This window comes from Lampris incognitus, chromosome 20 (assembly GCF_029633865.1).
Source record: "Lampris incognitus isolate fLamInc1 chromosome 20, fLamInc1.hap2, whole genome shotgun sequence".
In the NCBI taxonomy this organism is placed as follows: Eukaryota; Metazoa; Chordata; class Actinopteri; order Lampriformes; family Lampridae; genus Lampris; species Lampris incognitus.
The window spans coordinates 23,180,727-23,194,425 of record NC_079230.1 but is presented as its reverse complement, the minus strand read 5'-3'; the positions used below and the strand labels follow the sequence as shown (position 1 = coordinate 23,194,425).

Genomic DNA, 13,699 nt, shown 5'->3' with positions numbered 1-13,699 from the left:
TACCTGAACGATACCACTGTCAAGCTACTGAAGGAAGAGAATGCTGACGTGTAGAAAGGTTCAAGCTGTAGGAGTAAATACAAGTCATCTGTAAGTAACATATAACAACTCGACCTTTAAGTATTTTTTGAAATGACTACTTAAAATAAAAACGGATACAACAAAACAACAGTGATTATATAAAGGATATTAGGCCTCCTTAGACATTTCTAAGGCATAGACTATGTTTTTAATCCACAGAGTAGAGGATTTGATTTTTCAAATTCTCTTCATGACACCAAAAAAAGATGGCGCCATAGTATGGCGACTCACTACAAGCTACTCTCACTTTGTTGTTCTTTTCGTGCAAAAGGAACGCCGAAAACATCATTAAGGACACCAGCCATCCTACTGATGTTCTGTTCTCACTCCTGCCATCTAGAAAATGCTACTGAAGCATCAAATCACACCACCCGTCTCAGTAATAGTTTCTTTCCACAGGCAGTCAAGTTGCTGAACAGTGGATGCACCCATATGCACCTTACATTGTTATGATATCGAATACTGTATATTGCGTATATAATGTATGAATTCATTATGTACATAGTCAATGTTTTTTTGGGGGGGGGTGATGTGTCCTTGTGTCAAGGCAAAGAGACCCAAGGCACAAGAATTTCATTGTATTCTAAACACATATGCCAATAAAGTTGAACATGAAACTTGAGATTATTTTTTTATACTACCAATGCTTCACACTTTTCATTCTCAGGGACAGGCTTACTTTTGACTTTATCAATGTGGCTCGAGCTTGAAAAGCTGCAGATGTTGAAGTCAAAAGGTCAGCTGTAAATAACTCTCCGGCAGATGTGAATTCCAGCTGGGTAATAGTGATCGCCACTGTAGTTGATGCTGTCGTGGTCATTATGGCGGTTGTGGTTTTGGTCATTGTAGAAGCTGTGGTGGCTGCAGCTGTGGTGGCTGCAGCTGTGGTGGCTGCAGCTGTGGTGGCTGCTGTGGTTGTATTGGGAGCTGTTGTTGTATTTGGGGTTCCTGCGAAAACAATTTTAAGAATGAACTGAAGAAGTAATTTTATCTTGACTCTTGGGGTCTTGTGCCAAATGCACAAGATGCCTGCCTCCATGTTTAACACACAGTAGACCTTAATGCCAGTTCCAAAGTGAATCATGTGGCAGGCATCCTGATGTCACAGAGAAAGATAATCTTTTTACTGTAGACAAAAACAACAACAGCATTGTCCTATTTAGCTCTGGAGTAGTTTGCCACTGTCACTGAGTTTTTCCAGTTAGTTTCCCATTTGCTGTTGTTTTCTATATAGACTGTTGGCTTTGTCACCACTTAGATTTTTCATTGAATGTGAAATAGACAGAATAGCTTGTGCAAAGACGTCTGGTGCTGCTGTAATGAATTGTGTATTTGTAAAGTACAGATGCCTTTCTCCTTTCTTTTGACGATGTTCAGTTCAGTACCCCATCATAAGCTGTTTCTGTTAATTCAGCTAGTTATTTAAAATCATTAAAAAAAATTCTCCGCATGGGGTGGAATTTGATTTCAACTTTGTTAAGTATTCACTCACGAATGACAGCTATTGATTGAGGATCCAAAGAGATGTTGAAGGTGTTGTTTGGGTTGGACACAGCGGTTTGAAGGGTTTCCACAACCTCCTCAGCCTTTGGGATGTCCTGTGGCGAGGCAGTATTGTTGAACACCAGCTCGACCTCTGCCTCAGTGTTCTCCATTCGGCGAACGGTAGAAGCAGCGCTGTGTTACAATCAGAGTGTATATGTCATATGTGTGCCCTTGTGAAATCAACCAAGCATTTCTTTAAAGGGCCTACCCAGTGGTTGTTTTAAGTGAAGCCCCCTTCTGTAAATGTCCTATTAATGCATTCGATGTTTGTGTTCTGGCTGCATCAGAGAGTTAAGTCAGAAATGTTCACCATACATTTTCAGCTAATGAAAGCCAATCTAAGCATCCCCTGTGAAGGGATGTAAACTTTTATTCACAGCTTAGCAGCCAAACACTACACATTTCCAAGACATTGATTTTTGATCAGACAGTCTTGATTTCTTTGGGTCCAACCGGCGAAGTCAACTAGATGACTAAATGTCTGGTATTTCTTGTCTAAAACCAACCAAAATGCATATGCTGCTCAATCAAAGCATCATCTGAAGTTAATTTTTTTTTTAAATCAAAGAATCATTTAAAGTAGTGTTTGTTTTCATGCAAGTAAGGAGTAAATGATAGATCACTGATTAGTGCACAAATTATGTGCCCACCTGACTCAACAAGGAACATGAGATCATTTGGTTAAAAAGTGGGTATAAAATTGCCTCCAAATTTATACAAATGTATACCTTATATTGTCCACAAAGAAACAATTTATCAACAAACATTCTAACAATATCAACCTACCCTATAAAGTTTTGTAAGCCTGAAGCCTGAAGAAGGTTAATTTGATTACCTTTACTGAACTGTAAGCACATGCAAGAAAATGAATTTTACCTGAATCGTATTAAAATGGTTCTGATGAAAATTAGACCATATCGTTCACTGTAGATTATGTCATACTGTGAAAAGAAAGCAAAAAAAAAAATCACGATCAAATTCTTGAATATAGTCTATTCATTTCACCACATAAAATTGAAGGCTGAGTTAAAAAAAACAAAAAACTTTTGGTTGCAGTCATCATAGACTTCTCATTCACACAAAGTAACATCAGCATATTGAATCAACATATGTTCATAAATTGAAATTATTGACTTACCGTAGTCACAACAGAAACCTCAAGTGCTTTGTATTCAGGGGTCTCGGGGTTGGTATAAGCTTCTATAAACACCTGTTGTATGGTCGCCTTAAGAGCCACAACCGGGGTGGGAACTGCTGTTGTAGTTGCAGGTGTTGTTTGTACTCCAGTTGTAGCTGATCCACCAGATGTTGTTTCAGTTGTGGCTGATCCACCAGTCACTGTTGATGTAATTGTGGTTGATCCACTGGTTGTGATCACTTGACTTGTGGTTGATTCACCAGATGTTGTCACTCCAGTTGATCCACCGGTTGTTGTCACTCCAGTTGTGCTTGATCCACCAGTTGTGGTTCCTCCAGTTGAGCTTGATCCACCAGTTGTTGTCACTCCGGTTGTTCCACTGATTGTTATCACTCCAGTTGCAGTAGATCCACTGGATGTTATCACTCCATTTGTCGTTGATCCACTGGTTGTTGTTGCTTTAGTTGTGGTTGATCCACCAGTTGTTGTCGCTCCAGTTGTGGTTGATCCGCCAGTTGTTGTCACACCAGTTGTACTTGAGCCACCCGTTGTGGTTGCTCCAGTTGTGCTTGATCCACCAGTTGTCACTCCAGTTGATCCACTGATTGTTGTTCCTCCAATTGCAGTAGATCCACTGGATGTTATCACTCCAGTTGTGGTTGATCCACTGGTTGTTGATGGTCCAGTTGTAATTGGTCCACCGGTTGTTGTCACTCCAGTTGTGGTTGATCCTCCAGTCGTAGTTGATCCTCCAGTCGTCACTACAGTTGATCCACTGATTGTTGTCACTCCAGTTGCAGTTGTGGTTGACCCACTGGTTATTGTAGCTCCAGTTGTGGTTGAGCCAGCTGTTGTTGTCACTCCAGCTGATCCACCATTTGTAGTCACTCCAGTAGTGCTTGAGCCACTTGTTGTTGTTGTTGCTCCCATTGTGGTTGATCCACCAATTGTGGCTGAACCAGCAGTTGTAGTTGCTGCAGTTATGGTTGACCCACTGGTTGTTGTAGCTCCAGTTTTGGTTGATCCACCTGTTGTTGTCCCTCCAGTGATGGTTGATCCACTAGTTGTCATCATTCCAGTTGTGGTTGATCCAGTGTTTGTTGTTCCTCCAGTGATGATTGATACACCGGTTGATGTCACTCCAATTCTGGTTGATCCACCGGTTGCTGATTCTCCAGTCGTAGTCGATCCACTGGTGATTGTTCCTCCATTGACAGTTGATCCACTGCTTGTTGTTGCTTCAGTTGTGGTTGATCCAGTGTTTGTTGTTGCTCCAGATGTTACTGTTCCACTGGTTGTTGTTCCTCCAGTGATTGTTGATCCACCGGTTGTTGTTCCTGCAGTGATGGTTGATCCACCGCTTGTTGTCGCTTCAATTGTGGTTGACCCGCCTGGTGTTGATCCTCCAGTCATAGTTGATCCACTGGTGATTGTTCCTCCATTGACAGTTGATCCGCTGCTTGTTGTTGCTTCAGCTGTGGTTGATCCAGTGTTTGTTGATGCTTCAGGTGTTACTGATCCACTGCTTGTTGTTCCTCCAGTGATGGTTGATACACCGGTTGATGTCACTCCAATTATGGTTGATCCACCGGTTGTTGATCCTCCAGTCATAGTTGATCCACTGGTGATTGTTCCTCCATTGACAGTTGACCCACTGGTTATTGTTGCTTCAGCTGTGGTTGATCCAGTGTTTGTTGTTGCTCCAGATGTTACTGTTCCACTAGTTGTTGTTCCTCCAGTGATTGTTGATCCACCGGTTGTTGTTTCTGCAGTGATGGTTGATCCACCGCTTGTTGTCGCTTCAATTGTGGTTGACCCGCCTGGTGTTGATCCTCCAGTCATAGTTGATCCACTGGTGATTGTTCCTCCATTGACAGTTGATCCACTGGTTATTGTTGCTTCAGCTGTGGTTGATCCAGTGTTTGTTGTTGCTGCAGGTGTTACTGATCCACTGCTTGATGTTCCTCCAGTGATGGTTGATACACCGGTTGATGTCACTCCAATTGTGGTTGATCCACCGGTTGTTGATCCTCCAGTCATAGTTGATCCACTGGTGATTGTTCCTCCATTGACAGTTGATCCACTGCTTGTTGTTGCTTCAGGTGTTACTGATCCACTGGTTGTTGTTCCTCCAGTGATGGTTGATACACCGGTTGATGTCACTCCAATTGTGGTTGTTCCACCGGTTGTTGATCCTCCAGTCATAGTTGATCCGCTGGTGATTGTTCCTGCATTGACAGTTGATCCACTGCTTGTTGTTGCTTCAGGTGTTACTGATCCACTGGTTGTTGTTCCTCCAGCGATGGTTGATACACCGGTTGATGTCACTCCAATTGTGGCTGTTCCACCGGTTGTGGATCCTCCAGTCATAGTTGATCCGCTGGTGATTGTTCCTCCATTGACAGTTGATCCACTGCTTGTTGTTGCTTCAGGTGTGGTTGATCCGGTGTTTGTTGTTGCGTCAGGTGTTACTGATCCACTGGTTGTTGTTCCTCCAGTGATGGTTGATACACCGGTTGATGTCACTCCAATTGTGGTTGTTCCACCGGTTGTTGATCCTGCAGTCATAGTTGATCCACTAGTGATTGTTCCTCCATTGACAGTTGATCCACTGCTTGTTGTTGCTTCAGTTGTGGTTGATCCAGTGTTTGTTGTTGCTCCAGATGTTACTGTTCCACTGGTTGTTGTTCCTCCAGTGATTGTTGATCCACCGGTTGTTGTTCCTGCAGTGATGGTTGATCCACCGCTTGTTGTCGCTTCAATTGTGGTTGACCCACCTGGTGTTGTTGCTCCAGTTGTTATTGAGCCACTGGTTGTCACTCCAGCAGTGGTTGATCCACCAGTTGTCACTGCTCCAGTTGTGGTTGAGCCACCAATTGTTGTGGCTGCAGTTGTAGTTGTTGTTATAGAAGCAGGTCTTGATGCTACTATCCATAGACAAGATAATAAACTTAAGTAAAAAACAAAACTCTTGCTAATATTTAGAATCTTCCACTTTAATCTTTCAAAATTTGATTCATTTCATGTGGCTCAACTTACCTATAAGTAGTAACAGAGTTGATACTGTTGGTGCAAATCCCATTGTTCCTTCTTTGAATCTATAAAATTAAACCACATGCCATTTTTAGCTTGACAAAAATTAGAAAACACTTCACAACCCTGTACGATGCCGGAACTCTGACTGGATGGCTTTTATCTAATTTACAATAATACCACCAAATTGTAATTATAGAATCAAAAATCCTTAAGTATTTTATTTGATCGTTTTTTCAAAAACACCCATGGATACTCATGGATACTCGAGTTTAAAAGGTTCAATTCCTGAAGGGTGAATGCTGGCGCGACTAGCTGTCACTGCTCTCTGGATCTTTCTGTTGATTTTTGCGCAGTCATTGTCTCTACTGTTCCTTAAGCCAAATGAACAGTAGCTCATTCTGCTGACAATTTCAGAAACTTGTTTGCTTGTTTTTATCTGTGTGTTTTTGTGCTACCAATTGTTTTATATCTGTCTACTGGATTCCTTGCCTCACCCAGCTGCTGTTGCTCTACTCCAGAGCGTGCATTTGGTACAACACTGGCAACAGTGTGGCTCAATAGGCTGCTTATATAGATTATATTCACTTGGATTATCCTGTCTTTCATACTCCATCCAGTAACACTGTTAATTCAATAAAAGGCAGTGGAACATTTTCAACTGCGACCCCACCTCTCGAAGCCACTGCTGGCATTGCATCTTCACCTAGACATTGCTTGTCATTTTTGGAAATATTATATCCATCATCTAATTCAAATGATGCATTCCATGAAATCCCATTTCATGCCTTTAACATCAAACTTTGTGAGGTACCACCTGAGGCTGATGTCACAGATCCTTCTTGATAGTTGTCCAGAGAACATTACGGTTGCCCAATTACTGGTTTCTTTATTTAGTTTTATTGAATTTTCTCTCAAAATGCTTTTTGTGCTCTTGATATGAAGACTTTCAGAATGTTTTGGCTAAATCCATCCATCCATCCATTATCTGAATCGCTTATCCTGCTCTCAGGGTCACGGGGATGCTGGAGCCTATTCCAGCAGTCATTGGGCGGCAGGCAGAGAGACTGCCAGGCCATCAGGGGCAATTTAGTATAGCCAATTCACCTGACCTACATGTCTTTGGACTGTGGGAGGAAACCGGAGCCCCCGGAGGAAACCCACACAGACATGGGGAGAACATGCAAACTCCACACAGACGATGACCCGGGATGACCCACCAAGGTTGGATTACCCCGGGGCTCGAACCCTGGACCTTCTTGCTGTGAGGCGACCGTGCTAACCACTGCGCCACCGTCCCACCTGTTTTGGCTAAATACAACTTTTAAATGTGCATTGCAGCTTTTGAACAACAACAATAAAAAGAAACGCCACTCCCATTTTTTTTTCTTTTCAAAAGGCCACATAGAACATATTGGAGGGTAAATCAATAAATAACGCAAGAAATGAGCACTTGCTAGTTTCACTCTTTGAGCTCCAATAGCTGGGTCAGCAGACAAGGGTCACGCTCTCTATTGCTTCCTTTGTTGTGAAAATCAGATGGGGGCAGGTTCAGCTGTGGTACTGCCTTGTATTTAAACTCACAGCTGCACTGTAGTGTCTGTGAATGTTCTCATTCACCCAGGTCATGGTTATCCAAAGGAGTTGAATCAAGTGCAACTGGACTTATATACCATATATACCAAGTCCAGTTGCACTTGATTCAACTCCTTTGGATAACTGCACTGTAGTGTTAGCGAAAGTGTCAGCCCTTGTGTGTCAGCCCTCATTGGGTAAAGACCGAATTGGGTAAAGATTGGCGAGTCTACCTGTGCAAGTCCACCGAGCAAGGACACTGACTGGTAATTCCCTTTTCCTCTATTTTCTCTTATTGCCTGCCTCACCCACCATGTGCTACAAAGAAATCCCTGTCACAGAAAATGCACCCCTGAGAACCTCTATTCACTCTGGAAAGTCTCTACTCACTCCTCCTTTACTTTTGGCTTATGGAATTGCCAATCGGCTGTAAATAAAACAGAATTAATCTAAGCACTTGCTAATCTGTCAGACATTCAGGTACTAGCCTTGACCGAAACCTGGCTATGTCCAGAAAACACTGCCACACTGGCCGCACTCTCTGTTGACTCTAGTTTCTCACACACACCCCGTTCTGTTGGGCGTGGAGGTGGTACAGGTGTCCTCATTTACAAAGACTTGAAAGTCACTAAGCTTTCTCCACTAAGCAACAACTCCTTTGAATACCATGCAACCATGGTTACTGCTCCTGTTAAGCTATTTGTGGCTGTCATATGTTGCCCACCAGGGTATCAACAGGGGAACTTTGTAGTCAAACTAGACATGCTACTCTCAGCCATTCCTGACGATGATGTCATGGGAGACATGAATATCCTTACTGACAACCCAAGCAACTGACTTCCTGTCTCTTCTGTCCTCTTTTGACCTCAGACAGGTCCCCACCCCTCCCATACACAAAGTGGGCAAGACTATTGATCTGATTTTGACTCGGATCTGCTCCACAGCAAATCTGACTTTAACCCCGCTACATCTGTAAGACCACTTCTGTATTCAATTTACTGCCTCCTTATTGGAACATCCTCACATTCCTCCACAGATGGTCTCCTTTCACCAAAACTTCCAGTCCCTGACACCGACCCAGCTTTCCAATGAGGTCTTGGCTTGCATGCCTCCTCATAATGAATTCTCTTCACTCCCTGTCAACAAGGCTACAGACACACTCTGTTCCTCACTAGCCGCCTGTCTTAACAATCTCTTCCTTTTAGCATCCAAATCTGCTCGTAATGCGCCCCAAGTCCATGGCTCACTGAGGTCATCAGTGAGCAAAGGGCGGGGCTCAGAGTGGCAGAGAGAAAATGGCATAAAACCAGAGTCCACTGACTTCAGTGACTATCAGTGTCTCCTAGCTGCATTCTCTTCCATCTTAAAAACAGATAAGGCCACTTACTATCAGAACAAGATCTGTGGGACCACTGATTCTTGAAAACTGTTTTTTGCTTTTATCTCACTCCTCAATCCCCCCTCTCCTCTTACCTCCACTCTGCTCACTCCTGACATGTTCACCTCATACTTTACTGATAAGGTTTCTGCCATCAGTAAACCAGTTCTCTGAGCCTGACCAACTCTGTCTGCTGCTGCCAGCTAACAGTGCATCACTCACTTCATTCTCCCCCCTGACAGAGGAGGAAGTCTCCAAGCTTCTACTGGACTCTCATCCCACTGCCTGTCCGCTGAACCCGATGCCATCCAACCTCCTACAGACCCCTCCGCACTTAACCCCGCAGTCACAAACATCATCAACTCCTCACTTACAATGGGTGTGTTCCCCACTGCATTTAACAAGCTCAGGTCACCCCAATGCTCAAAAAACCAACACTCAACCCAGCCCAGGTTGAAAACTACAGTATTTTCTATCAAAAATACTTGAGTGCACAGTCTTTAACCAAGTCTCTAAATTCCTTTCTGAGAGCAATCTGTACAATCTGAATCAGTCTGGCTTTAAGCGGGGTCACTCTACAGAGACTGCACTCCTATCAGTAATAGAATCACTGCGTTTGGCTAGGGCTGCTGGTCGGTCCTCAGCTTTATTGCTGCTAGATCTGTCAGCTGCCTTTGACACGGTTAACCACCAAATGCTCCTGTCCACACTCACTGAGCTTGGTATCTGAAAGATCTCAGGGAGATCTTTTAGAGTATCTTGGAGGGGAGACGTTTTCAAACTGCATGGCTTATCCACAGGGGTGCCTCAAGGGTCAGTGGTCAGTCCCCTTCTCTTCTCAACATACATCACCTCTCTGTGCAATCATCCGCTCCCATGGTTTCTCATACCATTGCTATGCTGACGATACCCAGCTCTTCCTATCATTCCTGCCAGATGACCTTACGGTCTTGGCATGGATATCGTCATGCCTTGTTGATATCTCTGCATGGATGAAAGAACGCTACCCTCAGCTTAACCTATCTAAGACTGAACTCCTTGTCATACCAACCGGTCCATCCTTACAACAACAGATCAATATCCAGCTCAGATCAACCCAACTTATACCCACAAAGTCTGCCCGAAACCTGGGTGTCATGATGGATGACCAACTATCCTTTAAGGTTCACGTGGCCTTGATTGCTCGGTCATGCCAATTTACCCTGTACAACATCAGGAAAATTAGACCCTAACTGTCTAAGCATGCAGCACAACTCCTGGTACAGGGTCTTGTAATATCACGTGTTGACTACAGCAACTCATTACTGGCAGGTCTCCCTGCATGCACTTTCACACCACTGCAAATGATCCAGAATATGATGGCGCGTCTGGTCTTCAACCAACCCAAAACAGCACATGTCACTTCACTGTTCATATCCCTCTGCTGGCACCCAGTTGCTGCCTTCATCAAATTCAAAACTTTGCTGCTCGCTTACAAAACAGCAACTAAAATGGCTCCTGCTTTCCTGAACTTCCTCATTCAGGTCTACACTCAGTCCTGCTCGCTACGCTCTGCAAATGAAAGGCGCCTGGCACTTCTGCCACAACGGGGCCCTAAGTTACTAGCCAGACTCTTCTCTTCTGTAGTTCCCCGATGGTGGAATGTTACCAACTCCGTATTTGAGCAGAAGCTAAAGACCCAGCTGTTTCACGAACACCTCCACCCCGATGGTATTTTTAAAAAAAACTCTTCTATGCACCATATGCATTGCCTTTGTGCACTGCCTGTTGACACCTACATATGTCCTACTGGACTTGAACCTAGTTTTTTGGCACTTACTTGCATTGTTGTCTCCTGACTAGAGTCTTGCTTGTGTTGTATTAACTCTCAGATCGTCGCTTTGGATAAAAGCATCTTCTTAATGAAATTGTAACATTGTAACAAATATTGGTCTTCACATCAAAGTAAATTTGGAGGATGTTCATTGACATGTACTACCATACCATTATCAAATTTACACTAACACATTATACAGGGTAAGGGCTCATATCCTGGTTAAGGTCTCATTCATATATATATATATATATATATATATAACTTTTCCCTCTTATTCCCCCTCAATTTGTCTGGCCAATTACCCCACTCTTCCAAGCCATCCCGGTCACTACTCCACCCCTTCTGCTGAGCTTGGGAGGACTGCAGACTACCACATGCCCCCTCCAATACATGTAGATTCGCCAGCCACTTCTTTTCATCACCAACCTGAGGAGGCGCTAGTGCAGCGACTAGGACACATACCCACATCCGTCATCCCACCTGCAGACATGGCCAATTGTGTCTGTAAGGACGCCGGACCAAGCTGAAGGTAACACTGGGCTTCGAACTGGCGATCCCGTGTTGATAGGCAACAGAATAGACAGCAGTGCTACCCTGACGTCTGGTCTCATTCATATTTAACTGATTAAATGCATCTTTATATCTTACTTGTACCCTGTACACATGAATATAGATAATTCTGAGAAAACAGTAAATGCAAATACTAAAAAGGTAAGTGGAATAAGGCGTATGCATGGCGTAGTATCTTAAATCATGTTATCCCAAGTATCCCAAGATTCCCTGCCTGAGATGCCTTACTTATCTTACTGTAGTTGAAATACAAATTTATCTGGATTACCATTATTGGAATTTGGTGTTTAAATATAATAACTCAGAAAACTAGAAAGTGGGACTTTTTAATGAAAAGGTGGACACTCTTTCAACTGGGGAAGCCAGGTTCACCTGCCATTGTTAATAAACAAGGTACCCTCATGCAAGACACCACATCCCCCTTAGCTTCATAGGTGCTGTTCTGCCACTGACCCAACACTTTCCCGCGTCCATGGAAGGGACAGCAGCAAAAGGCTAGTTTTCCTATGGGGACCAAAAATGCATGACAGCATTGCTTTTTGTTTTTATCTAGGACTTTGACAAGTTACTACTCTGGCAATTAAAGGGATCATGGTAAAGATTTCAAAGTGAAATGTTTGAATAATATTTGTAAAACAGTAGGTCCTTTACCACATGTTTATCCATTAGACAACATAAATATTCATCACGAGGGCTACAATTGTACAACTGGATGTTATTAGTAATAAGTAAAGTAGTGCTCGAAATAAATGAAACTTAAATCATTGCTACATGCCAAAATAACAACTAAAGATTGAAGCAGGATGAAACAGGATTGCACATCAAAATGTTCAAAAGTACTGGCTTGACTATAGCTTGCAGTGTTAAATTCATTAAAATTAAGTATGATTAATAATCATATATATACTTGTAAATTTGATTATACAAATCATCACTTTATTTAGGGATGAAATATTGGAATTATGGAAGCTGAGGTGCATTTTAATACAAAACAATAGTAGAACATAGATATATACTTACCTAAAATTAGTGGTTTCAAAAGAATACCAGTTGAAAGGTTTTGTTTGATGTATTTTAAATACAGTTTTATATGTATTATTTGGTTTATTCTATTACTGCGGCTACTGAAATGGTCTATTTTATATCCATGGTGCACACCTCTTGTTGAATGTCACTTTCTGTAAGAGCCTGTACATATATATGTACTGAAATGGCATGACGTAATGTGATGGGTTCTCTCACAAATGATATTTCACTTTTGGCAAGGAAAGAAGAAAAAAAAACATCCCAGACATTGACTGTCAGTTGTCACCTGCAGGAGTGTCATGGTTGAGATGCAGATCACCTCAATAATCATTGCTTTTGTTCTTTGCTTTGAGGTGTGTTACATTCCGATCCCTGCCTAAACCAGATGCTCTCTTGACGATGCAAGGGACTATCTGGTTAGGCAGGTGGCTTTCTACAGCAATGCAGCAATTAAAACAGACAAAGAAAAATAATTAATTTTATTCGTAAATTCCATAAATTCCCATTTTGAATACAGATGTTTGTTTCAGTCAGAATACATGGAAATTTTAGATATAGTCTATTTATTCCAATTAATAAACAAAGGTCAAACATATCAAATAAGGTGTGTTGAGATGCAAGATATTGTAAATGGTAAAATTGGCACTTTTTGAAATGTCATGTTAACCATAAAACAACCCAACAACACTTTCAGCTTTTATTTTCTGAATTGTGATAATTATTTTATTTAGCAGGTATTTTCTGGGTTCTTTCGAAATTAAGATTTTGAGAGACTTGAGTGAAACTGCTTTCACATTCAGCCAGACTAGGTAAGATATTGAGGTACACTACCGTTCAAAAGTTTGGGATCACCCAAACAATTTCGTGTTTTCCATGAAAAGTCACACTTATTTACCACCATATGTTGTGAAATGAATAGAAAATAGAGTCAAGACATTGACAAGGTTAGAAATAATGATTTGTATTTGAAATAAGATTTTTTTTACATCAAACTTTGCTTTCGTCAAAGAATCCTCCATTTGCAGCAATTACAGCATTGCAGACCTTTGGCATTCTAGCTGTTAATTTGTTGAGGTAATCTGGAGAAATTGCACCCCACGCTTCCAGAAGCAGCTCCCAAAAGTTGGATTGGTTGGATGGGCACTTCTTTGAGCAGATTGAGTTTCTGGAGCATCACATTTGTGGGGTCAATTAAACGCTCAAAATGGCCAGAAAAAGAGAACTTTCATCTGAAACTCGACAGTCTATTCTTGTTCTTAGAAATGAAGGCTATTCCATGCGAGAAATTGCTAAGAAATTGAAGATTTCCTACACCGGTGTGTACTACTCCCTTCAGAGGACAGCACAAACAGGCTCTAACAGGTACTATTTAATGAAGATGCCAGTTGGGGACCTGTGAGGCGTCTGTTTCTCAAACTAGAGACTCTAATGTACTTATCTTCTTGCTCAGTTGTGCAACGCGGCCTCCCACTTCTTTTTCTACTCTGGTTAGAGCCTGTTTGTGTTGTCCTCTGAAGGGAGTAGTACACACCGGTGT

The 13,699-nt window shown here is 42.3% G+C and overlaps 1 protein-coding gene and 1 long non-coding RNA gene across 2 annotated transcripts in view; both read right to left on the bottom strand.

Moving 5' to 3' along the window:
* LOC130130480 (mucin-22-like) overlaps positions 1-13,699 on the bottom strand; it is a 43,931-nt gene that overhangs the window by 2,004 nt on the left and 28,228 nt on the right. Inside the window, exons 10-14 of the mRNA XM_056300189.1 lie at positions 2,765-5,714; positions 2,503-2,567; positions 1,574-1,758; positions 761-1,029; positions 4-65 (exon numbers count right to left, since the gene is read on the bottom strand). Of these exons, the coding sequence (XP_056156164.1) occupies positions 4-65; positions 761-1,029; positions 1,574-1,758; positions 2,503-2,567; positions 2,765-5,714 (3,531 nt within the window). The remainder of the gene's footprint in view (positions 1-3; positions 66-760; positions 1,030-1,573; positions 1,759-2,502; positions 2,568-2,764; positions 5,715-13,699) is intronic.
* LOC130130740 (uncharacterized) lies at positions 5,676-12,279 on the bottom strand. The gene is made up of 3 exons (XR_008812180.1): positions 12,157-12,279; positions 5,804-5,862; positions 5,676-5,691 (listed from the first exon to the last, which is right to left on the bottom strand). It is a non-coding gene; the product is annotated as an uncharacterized LOC130130740 (long non-coding RNA).